General features: G+C 38.2%; 1 protein-coding gene across 10 annotated transcripts in view; it reads right to left on the reverse strand.

The window, feature by feature from the left end:
* The window catches only part of tnrc6c1 (trinucleotide repeat containing adaptor 6C1), a 253,511-nt gene that overhangs the window by 83,870 nt on the left and 145,384 nt on the right, over positions 1-24,257 (reverse strand). For 9 of the 10 annotated variants that reach the window (XM_052033048.1, XM_052033057.1, XM_052033051.1 and 6 more), the window contains 2 exons: positions 8,603-8,702; positions 8,470-8,491 (listed from right to left, as the gene is read on the reverse strand). The exons of the other annotated variant lie outside the window; for it this stretch is intronic. In XM_052033048.1, the coding sequence (XP_051889008.1) occupies positions 8,470-8,491; positions 8,603-8,702 (122 nt within the window). The remainder of the gene's footprint in view (positions 1-8,469; positions 8,492-8,602; positions 8,703-24,257) is intronic. 10 annotated transcript variants of the gene reach the window in all.

Genomic DNA, 24,257 nt, shown 5'->3' on the forward strand with positions numbered 1-24,257 from the left:
GGTCAAGGGAACATACTACCTATAACTTCACTAGGTCACATAACATCCCAACTTGGAAATGTTTACTGTTTCTTTGGTATCACATGGTCAAGATCAAGTTTTTAAAATTCAAAAAACAGTAACCTGTAACACAATCTGCTATTGGATCAAAAATACAGCAAAGAGTGGGAGGGGGAGCTGAGGGCACTCCGAAAATTAGTATGTAGAATAAAATTATCACAAAGAATAAGGCCTCTACCCACCAGAGAAAAATACCCAAAGATGACTAACAATCAAGGGAATACAACAAAAAGCTAGCATTGATCCTGCCCACTGAGGAAGATGCAAAGGACAGGAAAGAAAAACTGAAGGGTTAATTATGTGAAAATTAAACAGACTAGGATCACAAATGGAAATTGGTTTTGAAGATATTTTGGGGATATTTTCATAGAAAGAACAAATACAAATTTTCACTGGCTGAGGAACTCAAAGACTGAACATAATCTGGAGATTCAAACCAGGCTTTTTGGGAGTGAAGTTAGAAAACAATTCCACATGCAGAGTACAGTAGAAAATTTGAACCTGCTTGTGAGAGTGACCAATGATGCTAGCCCAAGTGATAATTTTAAAGACTAATTCTTTTAATAACCATGTCCATTGGAAAAAGGTAGTTTTGGAGAATGAGATCACACATCTGCCATAAACCACAAAATGACAAAACAACAACAAGCTAAATCATCTATTTGTGTTTGTACATTCTCATGGACTGCAACAATCTGAGGCAACCATTAATTCCATTTTAAAAATAAATGGATATGGTCAATCTGTGCCAACCTTGACAAAGCCTACATCCCACAAATAAGTAAAAGTCAAAGTTATATAAATCAAATGCAAGATTATAAAAACAGATCACTGCAAGAACAAGTTGAGCCGCAAACATTTAAATCTAAAATACCTAGCATTGAAAGAAAACATCTGCCAAATAATTTTATTCCAAACCAAAACATTTTTGGGGGAATATATGGAACGTTGTTCCCAGTCAACCCGTGTCCACTCAACGTCCCCCCCCCCCCCAAAATACATTAGCACAACTTCTTAATCTTGCCCCGAACTGAAAAAAACTCAACTTTGCTTCAGATTTCCCCTGACCACAAGTTCGCCATCTATTGCAGAATCTTCCTTTCCTTACCTGTTACTAGGGGTACACTGTGAATCAGTATCTGCTAAAACGTTCACAATTACATTCTTCACACTCCATTTTGTAAATACCGTTCCATTCCTCCAGTTTCTCCTTTGTTGCATGTTCTTTGAATGTTAACTTCTGCACCAGTGCTTTCAATAGATTCATCAGAATTTCTTCTACTATGACAGGCTGGCCCTCAATTGCCCATTTCCTGCACTTCTGCCCTTATTCTTCTCTTTAAGAACTATGAAACGATACTCATCCCCTCCACTGAATGTAGAGAGCAATAGGTTGGATCATTCTTCCCCCCCCCCCCCCCCCCATCCTCCAAAGCACATCTTCCCTTCCTATTGCAGCATTCCAAAGTTATTCCTTCTGCAGACACATTAGTCCTAGTTCACTCACAATACTTGCTCCCTTTCACACAACAACTCCTTCACAGAAAAGTGTAGGAGATGCAATATTCTGTCTCTTTCTACTTCCCTGTTAATGGCACATTAGATTGTTTCAGGTCTCCTCCATTAACAGTGTTAGGTTTCTGAAGTACTCTATGTGAAACTTTGTATAGCTGGGAGGTAGAATAAACACTTAACTTGAGGCACAAGCAAGAGACTTGCTGAGTCTCAAATTAAGACTTGCTGTGGATGGTATAAATAGCAGTCTGTCAATCAGTTCCCTGCAAGGATGCAGTAAATCAAAAGTAAACTGTGATTTCAACAAGCTGAAACATACAAGTTTATTAATTGAATGGCCATTATTGCCAGATGGAAAAGCAGAGGTGCTAGAGAGTTTTTCTTCCCCTATTATTAAGGGAGCTATTTAAAATCTCATTTCAACTGATCCAAAAAGACTTTGTTACAGATTTTTTTAAAACACGCCTACATTTTGTTGTACTCTCCAAATGCATTCCCTACCCTTCATTGTAGTGAACAAAACCTTCATTAAGCAACAAATTAAATAAAACTGCTCCCTAAGCAAATCCACTCCCTGCTGAAGTCTAGGACTGCAGCATTCAAATCAGGTGACCCAGACTTTTACAAAAAGAGATACCACCACATCAGAGCTACGGAGAGCTTGCACAGAGATACAGCTATCAGAGATGCCAAGAGACAATATCAGTCCAAAATAGAGTTCCAGACCTGCTGTCAGTTGTGGCATGGTTTACATGCTGTAATGAGCTACAAAACAAAGTCGGGCAGCATCATCAACAACAGTACATCCCTTCCTGATGAGCTTAATGCATTTCATGCATGTTTTGAACAGAAGGGTATTGGTATGTCACCACCCACCCTGATAGCCTCCAATGAACCCAAACCCATGGTCACTGTTGAGGACGCAAGATCAGTCTTCTGGAGAGTGAACCCATGAAAAGCATCTGACCTGGATGTCCCTGGCCACATCCTCAGATCCTGTGTGGATCAGCTGGCAGGGGTATTTGCAGACATTTTTAACCTCTCCCTGCTTCAATTTAAGGTTTCCACCTGCTTTAAGATGACCACTATCATCCCACTACCTAAGAAAAATAAGGTAACGTGCCTCAATGACTACTGCCCTGTAGCTCTGACATCCACCATCATGAAACGTTTTGAGAGGATGGACGTGGCTCACATTCACTCCAGCCTCCCAGAAAACCTCAACCCACTGCAATTCACCTACCATCAAAACAGGTCTATGGCAGACACCATCTCCCTGGCCCTACACATCTCCGGAGCATCTGGACAGTAAAGACACCCATGTTAGACTATTGTTTATTGACTACAGCTGTGCCTTCAATACCATAATTCTAAGCAAACTCATCACCAAACTTGAGACCTGGTACTCAACACCTCCCTCTGAAACTGGATCCTTGACTTCCTGACCAAAAGATCACAAACAGTAAGGAGAGGCAGCAACACCTCCAGCATGATTATTCTCATCACTGGTGCCCCACAAGGCTGTGTCCTCAGCCCCCTTCTCTACTCCTAATACACACGACTGCATGGCCGGATTCTGCTCTAACACCATCTACAAATTTGTAGATGATACCACTGTAGTGGGCCTATCTCAAATGATAATGAGTTGGAGTACAGGAAGGAGATAGAGAGCTTAGTGACATGGTGTCATGGCAACCACCTTTCAATGTCAGCAAAACAAAAGAGCTGGTCACTGACCAGGAAGGTGGGCGGTGCACATGCACCTATCTATATCAACAGTGCCAAGGTCGAGAGGGTTGAGAGCTTCCTGTTCCTAGGAGTGAACATCACCAATAGCCTGTCCTGGTCCAAACACTTAGATGCTATGGCCAAGAAAGAGCACCAGCACCTCTACTTCCTCAAGCAGGTAAAGAAATTTGGCATGTCCCCCACCAACTTTTATCCTATCTGGATGAAGCACGGCTTGGTACGGCAACTGCCCTGCCCAGGACTGCAAGAAACTACAAAGAGTTGTGGACACAGCTCATCACATCACAGTAATCAGCCTCCCCTCCATGGACTCTATACTTCTTACTGCCCAAGTAAAGCAGCCTGCATAGTCAAAGACTCCACCCACTTGGGACACACTCTTCTCCCCTCTGCAATCAGGCAGGAGATACAAAAGCCTGAAAGCACATACCACCAAGCTCAAGGACAGATTCTATCCTACTGTTACAAGACTATTGAATGGTTCCCTAGTATGATAAAATGGGACTCTTGACCTCACAACCTACCTTGTTAGGACCTTGCACCTTATTGTCTACCTGCACTGCACTTCCTCTGTAGCTGTGACACTTTATTCTGCATTAACTTGTACTACCTCAATGCACTGTGTAATAAATTGATCTGTATGAACAGTATGCCAGACAAGTTTTTCCACTGTACCTCAGTACAAGTGGGAATAATAATAAACCAATTCCAAAACCTTTCACTGTAGGGTAGATTCATAAGTAAATGTTCACCATCTGGGGAAGAATGGCATATTGTATCCCTTACTCACATGCAGTCCCCTCTACAATGGGGAAATCAAACGCAAGCTAAGTGATTGTTTTGGTGAACATCTTTGTTCAGTCTGCAAATGTTAGTTTCCACTTGCCTGTAGTTTTATATCTGCACCCAATTTCACTCTTACTTCTGTTCTGTTTCTTACACTGTTCTAATGAAGCTCAGAATCTTGATAAGTAACTTCTTACTTTCCAAGCAGGCAGGTGCTGTGACCCAAAATTGTAGTACTTGACGCCCAGACTTGACATCAAGTACTGCAATTTTTTTAAAAATCACAACCATTGTACTCTTTCTGACATCAACTTCAGATATTACTTTATTGTTGCCACTTACACCTCCTGTGGATCCACGTTTTATTTACTGCCTATTACAGATGGTGTAGCAGCTCATCCAATGGAGCTGTCGGCATTTGCATAGATTCCTTGAGACTATGTGGGTTTCACATGGGTGTTCTGGTTTCCTTCCACATTCCAAAATAATGTGCATAGGTCAACAAGTGAATTGATAGGTGACACAAGAGACTGCAGATGCTGGAAATCTGAAGCAACAAAAGGCTGGAGGAACTCAGGTCAGACAGCATCAATGGAGGAAAAATGAACAGTTGATGTTTCGGGCAGAGACCCTTCATGTCTGGCTAGACAGTACAGTACTGCCTGTACAGTAGGGGCAATTTACTGTGGCCAATTGACAGGTGAATTACCGCAACTGCACCAGCGAGTCCTAGAGTCTGGGGGCAGCTGATGGGAATGAAAGGAGAATAAAATAGGTTACTAATGGTTGATATGGACACAGTGAGCTAAAGGGCTTGTTTTGGTGTTGTTTTACTAAATGGCCACCATCTTTTGCGTAACACTGTTACAGCACCAGCGACCTGGGTTCAATCCCGCCACTGTCTGTAAGGAGTTTGTACGTTCTCCTGTGTCTGCGTTGGTTTCCTCCCACATTCCAAAGACGTATGGGTTAGGAAGATGTGGGCATGCTATGTTGGTGCCGGAAGTGTGGCGACATTTGCGGGCTGCCCCCAGCACATTCTACTTAAAAAGATGCATTGCACTGTGTTTCGATAAACATACGACTAAAAGAAATATTATTATCCACCTTTTCATAGAACATCCCTTTTATTCTTTCTTCAGCTCTAATGAAAAGTCAAGCCTGGAGGTTCATCATGCTTCTCTCATATCCTGTCTGATCTGAGTGTTTCTACCATTACTTTATATTTCAGATGTTTACAAAATTTCAGGTACAGTAAACCTGATAATTTGCTATTTGGAAATCTCAATTGCTCGGCATCTGGCTTAATGAGTCCTGATTCCGTCGCTCCTGATAAATTAACTGGGGCTTTGATTCCTGTGCTCCCTTGAAACTTACTGGGTTCACTGAAAAATGTATTATTCTACAATGTTATACGTTTTTTTTTAAAATGGTGTATTGGAGTACAAATAGGAACAACATCCAATAGTCTGGAAAAACTGTTAATCCAGCACCAAGGTCCTCAGTCTGCTGAGTTAGCAGTAAATAATCACAAAGCTGGTACCATGGTTCAATTGTGGGCTTCAGCAAAGACATCTGCCATTCTATCCTATCTGACCTACGTAGCTCCAGGTCCACCAACATAGTTGACTCAACTGCCTCCTCAACTCAGGGGCAATTAGGGATTAGCAATAAATACCAGCATTACCAGTGACATCAATGCCATGTGAGTGGATTTAAAAAAATTCCAACAAGAGCTTTATACAAGATGAAGCATTTCATGAAATTAAGAAAACAAAGTGTATTGAAATTAATATAATTGTTTACAAAAGTCATAATATCTGGTGGTCTTCAACGTCCCAGTCTTTGCCAGTTATAACTAAATATCAAAATCAGTGGTAACATCATGTCCACGTTTGAAGTTGTGCTGCAGCCTACAATTTTCACCGTCAAGTACAAGAATGATTAGTAGCCTATGCATGCTTTATGAAAGACATTTGTTGCACTTTAAAAGAGAATGAATTAAAGCATACATTCTGCACAGCTGACCTCTACCAACGACCTTCAATTTTAAGAGTCCAAAATATTAGTCCAAAATATTTTTCCCGCTAATCACCTTGGGGAGGGCTTATTTCATTTTTAAAATTGAAGAACAAAAAACTCAAACACTTAATTATCAAGAATACTTGGCTGCAAAGTTTCTAAAGTAGTTTAATGATTTAAAAAAAATTCATCCTCTGCACAAAAGCTAACCAAAGATTTACACTGCAGATCTGCTGGAGAGTGCCCAAGACTATTATTTTATTTTCAGAACCCATGACAATTTTGCTGTTCACTGCCTATAGTGGGCCAATTGCTTTAATTGGATTTACCTACTGTAACTGCTAAGGACCATACTGAAATACAAGTGAAATTACATCCATGGCCTAACTGAGGGGCTAAACCACTTAATCTATATAAATTGTATAATTTGCTAGGCTATTTGAATTGTGGTTCATTTTTAACATAACTATTAAAAGTAACTGGTAATCTAACAATTTACGCTATTTAAAAGTTTTTTTTTTGCAGATTTGTGAATCTATTGGGAGCTTTCAAAGAAAAATATAATCAGGATGAACAACCACAAACTCTTAAAGGATTTGTACAAGCGTGACTAATACAGTTTACCAAAATGTTTTACTGTTTTCTATTATCAAATTTTCTCTTATAATTACTTATTCTTTTACAGCTTCATCTTTTGTCAATGAAAGCCATCAAAGGCCTATTATGGTGATGCAATTAGGATAACCAGAAAATTTTAACTATTCTTGGAAACAATTTTTTCACTGCAGGGGCTTCACTAGACATCTTCAGTTATTCTGCAGACAAAATTTACAAATTAACTGCTTGTAACCATTAGTTTCATTCATCTTTGCATAAAATTCTACATTTAAGTCAATATTTTCAATGTTACAACTCAAGTGGAACCAAAATTATTTGCAAAGCAGCATTTTACTCCTGATATCATAATTATTATGCATTATAATAGTTTGTGCCTTGCAAAGATATTGCAACCCATGCCAGCAAGGGTGTGGATTCACCAGCATGCAATGCAATTCCTCAGTAGAAAATATTACAAACAACAAATTATAGCAGGGGGATGCAACTAATTGCACTGAATGTTTAGTTTGTGTATATAGATGGTTCCATTTCAGCCCAATGGATTACTCCACAGCTAATTTGTGGTTCTAATTAGAGTTTGGCTAGCCTCAACCAAACTCTTGACAATAGACTAAAAACTTGCAACCAAGAATCTCAATCATTCATACACAAGACTGGTCTCTGCAGGAAAATGAGAATGATACCTTGTTGCAATAGGTCACATTTCTTCTCAAAAACAAGGGATGAGGCATATTAGGATTAGAAGGGGCTCTAGAATGCTCTGAATTCCACTGTGCACTATTTATTTGGAGTGGGTACTGAAATATAATAGCATTGCATTCTTAACATTGACATGCCTTGCCTCAAGCTCATTAAAACCCAATTTTACTTTGGACATCTCCAAATTAGCACTAAGTTTGTTTTGAAATTTTTCCAAAACACAAGGCCAGAACTGGGAAGGTATTGAAGGACACCACACAGGTTTAGAGACAAACTGTTAACACCACAAAAAAGGATAAAGAACAGTGATGCATTACCTTTACAAATCACTTCAGTTTTGTTGAAGTTTACAGTCATTTTGCTTTACAGTTGTATTTTTTCTGCCAGAACAGTAACATGCCAAGAAAGGTAATGCCTTATTTATGCAATTGTTATGCTCAGATTTCATCACGTATGGGAAAATCAGACTTTCATGAACTAGGTATTTTTTTGCTATTGAATGCAACCCTTGTGAACACAACATCGTCCATGCTGTTTATTCAAAACTGTCCACTGAAAGTAGATATATTTACCACTTAACACAATATACCAACAGCATCAAATGTAAATAGCTGCCATTTCAGCACTCAAGGATAAGATCGGCCATATTTTGTTTGAGGGGGACTGGAGGAGGAGGGGGTGGAAAAAGAAAATCGTGCACAGGACTTTGAATTCAATTTACCCAAATAATCAAAGTTTTAAAAACACTAATAATCAGAACATATAATTATGAAATACTATTGCATAACAGGCAAGATGGATAATTAACAATACAAAAATATTATACAAAAGACTATTTTATTATCCTTCATTAAATGAACCAAACTCATTCCACTTTAATTGAAGTTCCACCAAGGACAATTATTATAGGTACCTACTTTCAAAACATCAAATGTTACACTCTTATGATTAATCTTAAGGAATGGACAGACAATTTATTTCTATAAAGGGGAAAAAAAATCAGAGCAAATAACAACTAACCTTTGGTTTTATGTTCAGCAGCCTGAAAGAAAAACAAAAAAAACTTGCATAAAACTTGGTTCAATTTATCCACAGATGATCACCTAAAGAAATAGATTAAGCATAATCAAAGATGATCAATATCATGAAATACCTTTTTCTGAGCAGCTTCCTTCTTCTTCTTCTCTTCTTGTTTTTTCTTTTTCTTTTCTTCCATCAAACGGTCCTCTTCTTTAGTTTCTTGTTCTCTCTCACTATTTTATTAAACAATATTTGTAAAATTAGAGTTTCTCACATACAATTTCACTAAATTGATGCACATCAAAACAATGACAAAGATTTACTGCTCTCTCAAGTTTTAACGATCACTCCATATTCAGCTTTATATTACAATTGAGATAAAAGCAACTTTACAATTGTCATGTTACTTTTATCTGCATTTTGTCATATCAAACCAATTTTAAGGTTTGTTAATCATTCAGATTAAGATCTGTTGTGTTAATACATTCCTCCCAGAATCAGTTGATGCTTCATAATGTATAGCAATACAGATTTTCATTATATGTATTTGAGGACTTTGATTCAAACCTGATCACTTCATTTATAATAAGTGCATGATGCGAATGTATGAAGGAATTAAAATACACCAAATCCATGTGTTGTCATTTTTGACAGTAGCTAGTATAAATGCTAGGCACAAAAATATACTGTTATTTTTCTAAATAGGCAATTATGGGCAAAAAAGTAATAACAGATCCATACTTATAATTTTTGGCATGTTTTTCCTCAATGCTACACACATGCACATACTAACTTTACCACAGTAGTATAAAAAGGTGCACATTATAAAAGTAACACTTTGCAAGATAGTAACCATCCCATTTGTGGTCACTATAATGCAACCCTCGTGTTCTCAAAGTTACGTCTCTGAAATCTAGGTAGTCCTCATGGTACTGACTTTTCTAAAAATTTCACATTTGTTAACATGAGAGTAAATATCAAGAACAGACCATTTGTCCCAAGATTGTTCTACACAACAAGACTACAGCTGATCAGACATTGGCCTGTTTTACTTTTCTACCTGTTGCCTATTATGCTGGATGCCCCTATAGATAAGTAATCTATTCTGTCCTTGCATATATTCAATGATTCAGCCTCTGCGACACTCTGGGGCAGAGAATTTCAAAGACACTCAGCTCTTCTCACTTGTCTTAAATGCATGTGCCCATACCCCAATTCTGGATTCAGCCTCTGGGAAACACCCTTATACCGTATATTCTGTGAAACCCCTTCAGAATCATACATTTCAATTAGATCACTTTCATTCCTCCAAAGAGCATAGATGCAAACTGCTTAATATTCCTCTGAAGGCAAATCCTTCATTCCAAGAAAAAGTTTAGTGAATCTTCTGAGCTGCTTCCAAATGTAGCTAAACACCTTAAAATGGGGCCATAATCCAGTGCTCAATGTGTGGCCTCAACTACACCCTGTATTGCTGCAGCAAGATTTCTCTACATTCATCCCCCCTGTAATGAATGCCATGATTCGATCCATCTCCCTCATTACTTACTATACCTTCATGCTGTGTGTTTCAAGTGAGGATACCCAAATCATTCTGTATCTAATCTGAATTTGTTCCATGCTGACGCCACTTGATTGCAATACCATTTTCTAATCTCTAGCTATGACATCCAAAAATGTATTCCAGTACTTTCCCTAATGACAGATGCCAGGACAAATATGCTAAATTTCCTTTGTTTCCCTCCTTTCTTGAATAGTGACAGTACACTTGTGGCTTTCCAATCCATTGTGATCTTTCCACTATCTAGGAAGATTTGTAGTCGTGACCACGCAGATCAAGACCACTGAAATTCTAATTTTCAGCTATACAATTTACTTTCAACTGGTGATATGAATTTAGAAAATAATGCCTTTACAGCATCAACCATCAAGTAAACTAGTCCTCTAATTACAATGTTTTTCTCTGTTCAACAAATTAAAACACAGTCTTAAAAAAAAATCATGGGCTTAGATTTATACCACAGCATTGACATCATGTACAAGCATGACATTTTGGGGTGGAAATTGCTGGAAAAATGAATGCAAATTAATTGTGGATGCCCTCGTTAGTGCATGAAACACCAGCATTGTGGCAAAGAGGAGATACCCTGAAAGCTGTATATTGTTACAGGCTGCTAGACGATTTGTGCTGGTGCTGTTGATAGCCTCACCATCATCCTGCTTGCAAATTCAGAAAAAAAGAATTTGCATCTTAATCAACAATTAAACCTATCACAGAAGATTTCAGTTGCTACTTAGGCACCCCAAAAGGGTAAAATCTGTGTTACTAGACTACCAATGAAACTCAGAGGGAACATTTAAAACTGCAGTCTCAATCCTACAAGTAACAAACTGAGGGATTAAGGTTATGTATTTCTTTTTTCCCTTAATCCAAATATTAATCTTTGCTTTCTGAAATGAAAGCAACTCTAATTTACCCTATTTTCACCTGTTGTTTCCTTCCCTCAAGTCTTCAAACCTCATTGGTTAAAAAGTCTCACTTCCAAAATTCCCTTTGAACTTGTTAACTCTCATTTTCAGCAAGTTATAGCACACAAGTTTAATATATTGAAGGGTGTGGGGAAAGAATTCTAATAGAACACAATACTTCATCCAATTCTGCACATTTTACACAGAAAATTCCAAAATAAAATAATGCAAGTAATACACCTGATTGTTAATGCCATGCCCATATTTTCCTTGGGCTACCACCCACTCCAGAGGCCTGTCTCAAATGTCGAGTAGCTAATCATAACTCCTTTGCCATCAAGTTTTCTGAATTAATACTGTCACAACCACTTAGACCACAGCAGAATAGCAATAGTGGCCTTAGTGAGTTTGTCATAATCAGAAAAAAGTCAAATATTGCAATTCAAATAATTACGAGTGTCTTGGTTATTGATACAAAGCACAAAGCAAAATATATACATTGAGCACAAATGGGCTGCTTGCTCTTACCCTTAAAAATCACATCATGGTAATTTTGAAACATTTTGTATTTGTATCATTTATGTCTACGTATCATTCTCCTAGCAAACTACATGGTGCATAACAAACACCAAAAAACCTGCATAAAACCTAGAAGCTTGCACAAAACAACTTTCTATTCACTGATGCACAAAACAACTTTCTATTCACTGATGAAGTGTGGAAATCATGCTCAGCACATTTTTCCTCACTTCACCACAGCCAGGATGGTGGGGAATAAGAAAAATATCCCCAAAACAGCAACACACACAAGTCAGGCAATTTAACAAATAACTGGGAGGATTCATCAATATCACAATACTATAACGTGTCTGCCGATGTAACTTTTATTGTTTAAAATTATGCAAGCACTTCCTTTCAATAATTCAAGTAACTTGCAACCATGTACTTTACGAAAATCCTCGAACAAATAACAGTCCAGGAAAACAAAATCCACATCTGTTTCTTGCACTTTAGATAAAATATTAGAAGAATATTTTACAGAATGGATACAGGTTAAAAATGACGCAAATGCCAGTTTTCAAACATGATCATAGTTTTCTTCAGTACTAACAAATAAATTTAGTATCTTTAGGAAATGCACAACAGTAACATCTCAAAATTGGAAATTGACAAACCATTATTTATAAACACTTGTACCTTAAAACAAGATTCTCTATAGACTTAAAAGCCTAAATCTTACTCTCAACCTTTCATACATTTGTTTCATCATACTGTGAAAGAAAGACACTTGCAGGAATAAGCAACATTGTAGAAACATGCTAAGTTTGCATTGATTGTTTTTAACTTTGATGTAAACAGAAATATTACGGACAAGCTAACTGGAGGCAATCTTCCAATGACTGGCAAGCTACCCAAACTTGATGGCTGCCTGGCCTCAGACCAGCTTGGCTCCAAAGCCCGATCTTTTAATAGCCCTGCACAGCACAAGATTTTTCTGACCACAACTGATCAGCCCCACCCTCTTAAGTGGCCTTGATAGCTGGTGACACTCAGTCTCAAGCCTCGCCAGCTGTCAAACAGCCAGTGGTACAAATCACAGACGCAATAAATTGTGGAGCCCCAGAAAATATACTGAGAGTTAATGAATCTGCAAAATTGCAATCCATGTAAAGTGTGTTGATAGAAAATTTACCAATATTTGGAAAACATAGATTTGTTTTACAAAGAAATTACTACTTCCGATCTTCAATAAACCATTTCCATTAGTTCTATAGAATCTACTCTGCTTTCCCTCTTACCCAAAGGGTAAATTCCTCACTTGCAATTATGGTGCAAAGCATCTTTAACTCTGCTTAAAATGATCATTTGAGTAATGAGCCCCCACCACTGTTAATCCTGGTACCAATTTTAATAGATTTTAAATGCCAGTGAATACAGTAGTGTGGAGGAGAGGGAGAGCAGCAGGACAAATGCATTCACCTGTGGCAGCTGTTAGCACTGTTGCCAGTTGTATGGGCACTAATCACCTGCTATGCCAATCTGTGGCAGTACCTCGATACTAACACCCACGTACCCATGATTCTCGATAAACAAGAAGTGAAATGTACTGCCAGTCGACAGGAATGTAGAGCTGAAATAACATCAGACCAGCCATGGTCTCATGGAGCAAGATTGAGAAACCTAGTCCCAATTTGTATATTCACATGTACAGAGTGCCCTTAATTCCCAAGGGCAAATCACAATGAATAGATTTCCAATCTTTAGATGTACATAAAACTTACTTTGAATGAGGTTCTGTAGGTGAATAATACTCTTTAGTACAAAATTTCAATAATCAAATAATGGAAACTAAAATTTTGTTTCAAATTTTATATTTCTCAAAGCATAAACATTAAGCATAGGATATAGAGTTAGAGACAAACAGGCCCTTTGGCCCACTGAGTACATGCTGACCACTAACCACCTATTTACACTAATCCCTCATGAATCCTCTTTTTTATTCCACCACGCCCCCTCCCCCAATCTCATCAACTCCCCAGATTCTACCACTCACCTGTGCACCAAGGGCAATTTAGTGACCAATTACCATGTATTTTCAATGTTAACAAGCTTCATCCATTTTAATTAGCAAGCTAACATAACAATAGGATTAAAACACCCATCCTTCCATACTTGCAAACTTCATCCAGATTTCTCATAGTACTTCATCTACCAGAAGTCTAAGAAAATGGTCAAAAATGTTCAGGATGCACAGAAAAGATAAGTTGCAGCAGACTGTGAAGGACTTGCACCAAGATTTCAAATCAGAAGTATAATAGTACACAAGTAAAACTATTGGATTTTGTTGAGCAAAACCACTTAAATCAGCCAATTCAAAATAAATGATGGGATTAGAAAAACCAAAGTTAGAGGACATGAATCTTTTTGAAGAGCAATTGGAAAATTAGACACTGCAATGAAGTGCCCCAACCAGTTTCACTGATGTACTTAAAACAGTGGGAATATTGTGGAACATTCCAGGGGTTTCAATGCCTTCAATGACAATTTGATTACAAAATAAAGTAAGATTTCTTGCTCATGTATTATGCTTCATTGAACTTCTTGTAGGAGCAGAAACAAAATCCCATTACTCAACCTATGAGATCAACACTAGCTGCCTGAACTAAATAGTATTTGCTCACTCCAGTCTTGCTCCTTCACAGTTTGGCTGGTATGGCAACACAAATAGAGATAACTTGGCAAACAGCAAAGGACTTGGGGAAGACAGGTGATAAATTTAATACTGCAAATGTGGCAATACATTTGGGTGGAGAAAACAAGGAATGCAAGCTGAATGGAAAGAAATCTAGAAGTGAACAATATCAATCCAGATGTCAAATACTTCCTGAAATTACCACCACAGGAAATAAAACCATTTAAAAAGCTAATACTGTTTTGGGTTGGTTAAACAAAGATTCAAATTACAAAAACAAAAGAGGCCACAATAAATTTGAACACAAAAATGAATCAAAATAAAAGGAGGAGCGTTAAACAGTCTGCCACCGCATTACTGAAAGTGCATATTTATATATCAAAATTTTTTTTGGAAAGGGGGCAAAATAATTGACAAAGCCACTCAATGCTCAAGTTGCCCTGGAACCTCCTTGAACCGCTGTAGTTCACGTGAAGACTCCCATAGTGCAACCAGATGGTGCTCCATGACCAATGACAACAAAGCCAATACATTTCTGATTCAGGTGGGAAGGTGCAGGAGAGGGATAGAACTCATACATGGTGATCCTTTTCACCTGTTGGATGAGGGTCTTTCCAGGCTCTAGGGGTCATGGGTTTAGAGTGTACTGTTAAAGCAGCCTTGGTAATCTGCAACTCTGCACCTTGTAGATGGTATACACCAGAGCAACGGTACACTGAAGGGCATGAATGCTTAGGGTGATGGATGGGGGGGGGGTTATGTGTCAAACACGCAAGTGTAGAGCGTAGATCATTACATACTCAGAGTTGCATCTTGCAGACATTGTGAAGGTTTGAGAATTAGACTAAATAATTTGCCTCAGATTATCCACACTCTGACCTGATTTTGTAATCAGTGTTTATGTGGCAGCTCATTTAAGATATTGGTCAATATTGACCCAAGGATTTTCAAGGTGATGAATTCCATAATTCCCTTGAATGTGAAACGGGGGTATTCTTGAGATAGTGATTGCCTGACACCTGCATGTCAAGGATTGCTTCAACGAGTTGCCACAAATAGAACAATACTTTGCAATCAGTGATAATCCCCGTTTTTGGCATATGGGGGTGGTTGGGGAGGAAGACAAAGGAGGTTACAATGAAGCAGCCTGATAAGAGTTTAATCTGGGACACTGTCCTGAAAAATCAGTCTTCAGATGGACTGGATACACACTGCCTTTTGTAAACACTTTGTTTTTCAGATGCACAAGTTAGAGCTGTAATGAAACAGAAAAAAGCTTGACTGGTTCTAAAGCACAAAACTCTACAACAGCTTGGATAGAGATGGGACCCATGGTGTTATCAGTGTTTTTCAGTGTTTCATAATATTACATGGAGTGAATTAAATTGGTTGAAAGCAAGCTTCCAAAATAATGGCAACTTCAGGAGGAGTCAGGTTCCAGAAAGAATGAAGTGGTGTTCCTCAGGCAGAGGCTAAGATGGATCACATGCTTAGCATTTCTGACTGAAAATACATCTGCTTCAGCTTTGCCTTTTGCATTTATGTCAACACTGGATATGTTCATGGAGCCTCCACTTCACAACAGGGTGTGCTAGGGCTGTAGACCTTTGGTCTGATTTATTGGTTGTGAAAATGGCATTTTTTTGGTACATGTCTTTTTATTGTATAACATTCATGTTGTCTTGAATTTTCACCTGGTTGGCACTCGAGTTTGTTTCACATGCTGCAACTCTTAGCATGCCTCTTAATCAGGGATGGTCTCCTGCCAAATGGCAACAGTAAAATTAAGGGATATGCAAGGCCACGAGGTTATAGGATTATAGTGAAGCACAATTCTGCTGCCACTAAAGGCCCAGAGTACCCCATAGATTCCCAATTTTCTTCTGCTAGATGGGTTCCAAATCTATCCTGTTGAGGGCAAAAAGAATCAAGTGTAGCCTCACTGTGAAGAGAGGACTTGCCCTCCACAGGACTGCACCAGTGTCATGAACAGATTCATCTGCATCCAGAATGGACAAGGTCAAGATGAAATTTTTGTTTGGTTCTCTTGCTACATGCCACAGGCCTGGTGTGGCAACTACTTATTTCCTAAAGAACATGAACAAATGCCCAAGTTTTATATTCTAGCTGCTGTGGTAGGATTTGAATTTATGTAGGCCATGTAGCCAGTGTAGATTCAATAGGTCAAAAGAAATGTGGGAAATTGGTATCTCAAATTACCTGTCTTAACATACAGAATGTGCAATGAAACCAATTAAGGCAAAAAAGTACAAATCGATCCGCAAAAGCAAGGGATGAAAAGCAATAGTTTGAAGGAAAGATGAAAATTATTTCACTAGAAAAGCTACTATGTGCCCAAAAGCATTAAAAACGGGAAAGTATTTAAAGTAGAAAAAAATACAAGAGAAGTGGGCAACACAATATTTATTTTACCAACAGGTCCAGCACAACCCTAGATCTTCAATGGTTCAATGAAGCAGGGCCACTGCTAATGAGGTTCCTGGATGAAAACAAACCAATGATGTAATTCTGCCTAGGTATGGTTTCTTTCTTAGAAGCCAAAGAGGCTTGGTATTCACGTTACCATAATCCATTGTGTAACCAGGACCAAATTCTACTTTAAATTAGGGTCAATCATACATTGGCTCATTTCTATGATTAAAACTTTTCAAAGCAAACAAGTGGGAAATCAACACTTATGTTGGAGGGAGTTTGAATCTAGTGATACTGAAGACAATGTGCTCAACAGTGCTCCTCGGCACGTGGCTCAAAAATTTGCTTGCTGCTGTGTGGCTGCAGTCATCTTCTGTCGGACGGTAACATGACATTTCATCACCCACCCCAAACTGCCATTAATCAGGGGCTGAATTGAGCTGACAGCACGAAGGAGACTCGCTCGCTCATTTACTGAGTCAGCAAGGCCAAGTGGCAGCCACCTTTCCTGCACCTGCTCACTCTCCTGTCACAGCTGTTTGTGATCTTGTCCCACATACAGTTTTTGTTCATTTCCAACTTACAAACAGTTCAGGTTACAAACAGTTCTCAGGAATAGAGCCCTGTTGAACCTGGGGACTGACTGTATCATTTTCTTCTGCAAAATCTATAATTAGCTTTGTCTCTTTTGATATGGAAGGCAGACTCATTTTTAAAGGCACACATCTCTTAGTGCTTGAAAGGTAGAACGTTAAAGCAAAGTTTCAGGGAGTTCAAACTTAGAGGCTACTCGGGTTTAAATTAGTTAAAACATTGCTTGGTTCTCGGATTCCACAAATAATTCAGCTCTACTATCCTGCCCATTAAGACTTTAGTATTCAACCAGTCTCCTACAACGTCTTGACAGAGGTTCAGCACGTCGGTACCATTTCTACCTATGCAAGGAGGTTGTGGGCTCAAGCTTCCCTTTCCCCAAGAGGAATACAATTAAAACTGGTTGTCCCAGTGTCTAAGGTGAGATGCTAGCTTTCAGTCAAGCTGATAAACCAAGGTTCCAAAGGCAGTCTCAAGTGAAAGAATTCCATGCTATTAACAGAAGAAAAACAAGAGAGCTCTCCTAGCATCAGGAGATGTTTGACAAAACACTCTCTCTTGCATAAGGATTACATACAACTTGAATCAATGATAGAAAGGAAAACAGCTTAAAAATATAATACAATTAAAGGACAAATAGTTTCTTATTTCTGTGTGTGGAACATAAATTGATAACCCCTCCATTACAAAGCAACTCTGCTTCAAACACATTTGAAATGTTTGCGATCGTGCAAGGTTCTACTTAAAGCAAGATTTTTTTTTGCTACTTTCAAATCAAGTGAGAATAACCCCAGTCACAGTGACAGGTGTAAGTGCTCAGGTTCACTTTGTGAAAAAACTAACTTGATGTTATCTACCGTGCCTAGAAAACCACAGATGCAGATGGAGCAGGATCTCTCTACATCCAGATACACAGGCCTTCAAAATAATACTGTAGAATGATAGTTAAGAAAAAGACACAAGGCTCCAAATTTAAAAGAATCTGTAAAGGGTAACAGCCTAGATTTGGAAATAACAATTTATCCCAATTGCATACTTTCCCCATTTTGTTTCTCATTTTCCTTTTAGGGCTTCTTGCTAAATATAATTTTAGTTTCATTAAATAAAAGTATTTTTTTAATAAAGACAACTGCAACCAGGTAGTAGATGACCAAAAAGGGGGAATATTACAAGGTACCAGAGAAACTAAAAGAGTGATCTCAGCTGCGCCTTTATAGAAATTGGAAGGAGAGGCAAGTTAGATTCAAATAAAGAATTCCTGGAAACTCATCAGGGAAGCAGCTTGGGGAATGTCACATGATCTTCAAAGCTCTGAGAAAAATCATAGCAGAGGTAGAATTGAAGGCACTTTCATTTTTATTATTCCATCACTCATTTCCTCCTCGACCTCTTGCCCCTCCCCCCACCTCACCACCCCCTGCACTCATGCATCTTGCAGATTGAAACACAAATCAAATAGCTTTCAGGGCCATCATTTAAATTTTAGTTATAAAGTAATTTTGTTACATCAATCATTTTATCATCAGAACCAAATACATACTTGATGTAAACAGACAGGAAATGTGTACCTTCTTAAGCATTTATGTTTATTAGAATTGTAGCAACTGAAGGCTTTTGCTAATTATGCCTAAATGGCCAGTTAATTGAACTGTGGAGAAAGATTCACTTGAAACTCAAAATAGTTTTTTTGCACCCACCCCCCCCCCCGCCCCCACAATATTTTGCTAGTTGCAGCTGAAAGAAAAACATTTGGAGAAACAGCAAAGAAAATTCTAGTAATATGTTAAGAGAGTGCCACATAACAAAGTTTAACAAATTGACCAACAATGACAAGATACCTCAAGAGGGTAAACTTAGTAGATAAATGGAATAACTGCAGAGTTAAGTTCCTTAGGATTTCCAAGGAACAAAGTTGCTGGAGCAACTTGCTTCTTACTAAATTTACATTCAATCAAGTTACACAGGACAATTAGTGAAAGGTATCCAAACAGGACTGCAAGATCAGAAGCAGCCGACAAGTGGTGTGGATTTGAGTTAAAACATTGTTGGACAAGTAATCACTATTTTTGAGAATAATTCAGATAGCCCAGTAGAAACTCCCCGTCCTTCAATTACACAGGCTGAGCATCATTTGGTTTGTTTTTGACTAATAAACATTTAGCTGGAAGGCAAGGATGCAGGTGCCAAAGAACCAATAGAAAAACACTGAAGGCAAGAGAAAAAAATTACATAAATATTGCAGATCAAAAAGAATTTCATTGAGAAGAAAAACAATTGTAGTGGAACCCAGTTAAAATCAGGATTGAAAAGGGCAAAATAACTAAAAAGGAGCTACAACAAAACAGGATTGGCAGGTTAAAAAGCTGACTATTTTCTCTCAACAAAAAGAAATGGCAAGCATTTTAACCTTGGACTAAAGGAACAATGGCATTTCTTGGATGCTGTTATAGAGCTCTGTGAATGCAGGAGAAACCAAGAAGACTATGCAAAAAAAAACAGAACAATGGGCACAAGAATGTTCAATCTCACAGAAGAAAAACTCTGCACATGTTGTTATGCAAGGTACTGCAAGACTGTTTTCTGAACAACCAATTCAAACTATTTCTGAAACGAATCTGTAAAATAAGTCAAGCAAAACAAATGAAGGCAAATAAGCACCCAGCGATTACCCCAATAAATCCAAAATATTCATGACAGCATTTGGAAAGGGAATGTGCAAGTATCATGGATTAAAAAGTGACAAGACAAAATGAAATCAAATCATCTGAACCCAAAACAAAAAGCATGCAATGAATAGCAGAAATTTATTGGAGCAGGTCTGACAAATATAAGAATCAATTGCAGAAGTTACAATTGTAATTGATGTCAATAATGTCCAAGCAGCAAAAAAAAAGGCAACAGAGTCCAATATAGTTAAGGATATAAAGCATAGCACGAAAGGAAAATACACATTTTAAAAAGGAAAAGATTGAGACATGGTGTAAACTAAACTAAATTAGCGGGGGCAGGGGAATTCAGTATTGAAGTGCTGCCAAATTATATCTTAAAAGATTTTGTACACACCTGCTACAACCCTATAGCATACATGCTACACTACTTCTTTCCTAAAATCTTAAGCATTTCCTCCCAATATTTTGGAAACACCTTCAACAGATTGTAACCAGATAAGCCTGTCTCAAATCACTATGCCTATAAAAATTCTACCAAATGCAATGCCCTCATGAATACTTAATCAGCACAAAGTAACATTTTGACCCACTGGATAGGTTAATTAGTAACTCAAGGCACTGTACTTTAATTCAAACTGCACTCCAGAATAATAAAATTCAGGCCAAGCATTCTTATTAAAGAACAAAAGGAAATCAGGTGGCACAGCAAGTAAGACATTCACCCTTCACGCTTGGCAACCAGATCCAATTCCAGCTATTACTGATGGGTGAAAAGTCTCCACTGCTGGTTACAGAATGTATTCCACAAGAATCCAGATCATAAAATAATCATTTCTAGCATCCAAGGGCAATCTCACAAAAATGATTGTTTATGAAATGGAAAACATACAATAAGACTGCTTCTGAGGTTGGATTGATGCACGTTGCTAAGAAAGTATATGCCAAGACTGTCTGGGTGCAATCCCCCAGCTTGGAAATGCTTAATGAAACCTTCATGCTACAACTGTGACATGTGTAGGGCAAATAAGCAGATGTTGGTCTATTGTTCTAACCCAACACAATTCAGGCAAACAGGAGGTGCCACTGAACATTATAGTTGGAAGCCATAAACAGGGACCTAAGTAGACATTTTACAGTTGATGATCTGAGAGGTTAGAGGAACAGAGTCAGATCTCTTCCAGTCCCACTCTTATTGGCTACCAAATTTCCATGGCCTGTTCAGCATGTCACCTGGCTTGTGCACTTGATATTAAAATCACATCAGCGACCAAACTGTATTACAAGACCTCAACTTTAACACATCTAAAAAAACATCTTTGCCATCCTGAAATGGTGTTCCTTCAACAATTCTATTAAGTTTGTTAAAACACAATGGGCACAAATATTGTGGGAATACCTTCACAAGATGGAGTGCAGCACTTCAAGGGGGTGATTCACCAGCACTTTCTGAAGGAGTTAAGGGATCAGCAATAAATGTAAGTTTTGGCAGAAAAAAAATCAATTTGGAAAACATTTTATGCACTTTCATGAGTCCACATGACATTGCTATTCTCCCATGACTACAGCACTTAACTAGTGATGAGAGGCTTCTATTCTAATGCCATCAGTTGACAGATCAGAAAACAGTGCATCACTTGTATTAAGAGTGAAAATATCACTTTGTTCCTGGTAGTCATTAAACCTATAATGTTAAAGGAAATTATTGAAAACATCCAAACTATGCTACCCAAAATTTTCCAATAGTTCTAAAGATCAAAAACAAATTGTGGAGAGCACAAAAATCAAATTTCTAATTTGTGGTTCCATCAGGCATGCTTCTTAGTACAAGCTTGTAAAATCATCGATGTCTTCAAACAAGACTAACTTTAAAACACCTTGCATTTCCATAGCCCATTCAACATAAGCAGATTTATCCAAAGTGTTCCTCAAAAGGAAATTAGGCAAAAATAACAGAGCCAAGAAATAATAGGACACAACAAAAAAACTTGGTTGAAAGGAATAGTTTAAAAATGGACTTAAAGGGCAACAAGAGATGTAGGGAGCTGAAGATAGAGCAGTTATGCTGGCACTACAGAAGAGGGTTATGCACAAGCGACAAGGCAGGTGAACGAGTTCAAAATTCCAGAAGGGTTGCATACATGTAATAGCAAAGCCATTAAATAAGTTTGATTTTAAGGATGAGGGCTTTAAAACATAACTGTCTGTAGACAGAATCAAAATATGGCAACTGCCACAGGTATGTTTAGGACTCGCTCCAGGAGGGTAGACCTAGGATCACTACTTTCCCCTGGATCAAAACTGTTCTATTTTTTGGCTATCAGCAGTCACGCTGTCAATGTGCATCAGATTTGATTTAGAATTGGATCAATATATGTAAAAACACTTTTATATAGAGCTTTTTTACCTTAAGACATCCCAAAATGCCTCGCATCCAATTAAGAACTTTTTCTTTAGGCATAAGCACCGAGAAAGGAAACAGCACAGCCAACAAACTACTATACAAGTCACTATATACAGCAATACAATACTGACTAGTAATTAAGGCTTTACTGAGAGATAACTACTAATAAGTCAGAGGTTAACTCCCTGGTTTTTCTAATGTTTAACTGAGGACAGTCTTGTACAGAATTGGTAAATTGACCCAAACTTGTTCACTTAACACAGTTGACCAAAGTTGTTCAGTAAATTAACTCTCCCTTACTAAAATCTTCAAGAAAACCAACACTAACACTGGTTAAAAAGCAAGACTTCCAGTTAAAGCTGGCCATAAAATCACTTCAAAGTAACCTTGATTACCAGTTAACAGCATAAATGTAAATCATTAACAGTAACATGAACTGAGACTTCGGTCTGGCAATGGAAGTTTTACTTAAGGTTATTAAATACCAACTGTAGTAAAGAGCAGCATCTGAGGTTGTAAATTCCTAGGAGTGAACATCACCAATAGCCTGCCCTGGTCAAATCACATAGATGCCACAGCCAAGAAAGCTCACCAGCACCTCTACTTCCTCAGGAGGATAAAGAAATTCGGTATGTCCCCTTTGACGCTCTCCAACTTTTATCAATGCACCATAGAAAGCATCCTATCTGGATGCATCACAGCTTGGTATGGCAACTGTTCTGCCCAGGACCGCAAGAAACTGCAGAGTTATGGTCACAGCCCAGCGCGTTATGGAAACCAACCTCCCCTCCTTGGGCTCTCTTGGTGGGGTCTTTACCTCTCTCTGCCTTGAAGCAGCCAGCATAATCAAAGACCCCATCCAGGTCATTCTCTCTTCTCTCCTCTTTCATCAGACAGAAGATACAGGAGCCCGAGGGCACATACCACCAGTCTCAAGGACAGCTTCTATCCCACTGTGATAAGACTATTGAATGGTTCCTTTATACAATGAGATGGGCTCTGACCTCAATCTCCCTTGTTATGACCTTGTACCTTATTGTCTACCTGCACTGCACTTCATCTGTAGTTGTGACACTTTACTCTGTACTGTTATTGTTTTTACCTGTACTACCCCAATGCACTCTGTACTAACTCAATGTAACTGCACTGTGTAATGAATTGACCTGTATGATCAGTATGCAAGACAAGTTTTTCCACTGTACCTCGACACAAGTGACAATAATAAAACAATACAACTTTATTTCAAAAGTAATTCCCTGAATAAAGATGACATTAGGAGCTTTGAATAGCTGGTCTTAGCAAATAGCTCAAGCAATGGTTGAAAACAATAACCCATCTTTAGAGTCAATCACATTTCATTCCTCAGTTGCAGTTATTGGCTTTTGGAGTGCAAAGTCAATAAACTCTCGCACCATGAGGGTTTCGTTCCAAAGAAAAACTAATTGCGAGTGAATCTCTTGCACAAGGCTTTCTTCTCTCCATTCACAGACGCGTTCCTCACAATTAAATGAGAACTTACAGTTCTGCCTGTTATTGAGAGATGTAACCATAATTTAGCTACTAAGTTTAGTTCTTTATACAAGTTAACTTCAATTCTATAATCCTTACCCTATGCCATATTCAAAGGTCACTATCATATCCCAGCATCCAATTCAAAAGCTAAACTCTAAACTATATGGAGATCAGCTATATGGAGATCAACAGTTCTAAGATATTTTCAAATGAATCTTGCTGATAACCTTTTAATCTTGCTAATTTTACAGATCACTGTTCCTAACAAAACAAATTGTTTAAGTGGTTGTGCCATGACCAGAAGCAAGCTATTTCTTAGTCTACTGAGGTAAATCAATAATTGTCTCTAATACATTCAAAAATTTCAGCTACTCAAGGTGCAATAACAGAAATACCTAAAACTGTGGCCTGGCCTCAGTGAGCCTTTTAAGGAGCTGAAATGAGCTTCAGTGAGGCCCTCAGTATGCAGTTCTGGACCACAGGACATGCCAATCCACAATATTCAGTCACAGGCAGT

The sequence above is a fragment of the Pristis pectinata genome, chromosome 18 (genome assembly GCF_009764475.1).
Source record: "Pristis pectinata isolate sPriPec2 chromosome 18, sPriPec2.1.pri, whole genome shotgun sequence".
In the NCBI taxonomy this organism is placed as follows: domain Eukaryota; kingdom Metazoa; phylum Chordata; class Chondrichthyes; order Rhinopristiformes; family Pristidae; genus Pristis; species Pristis pectinata.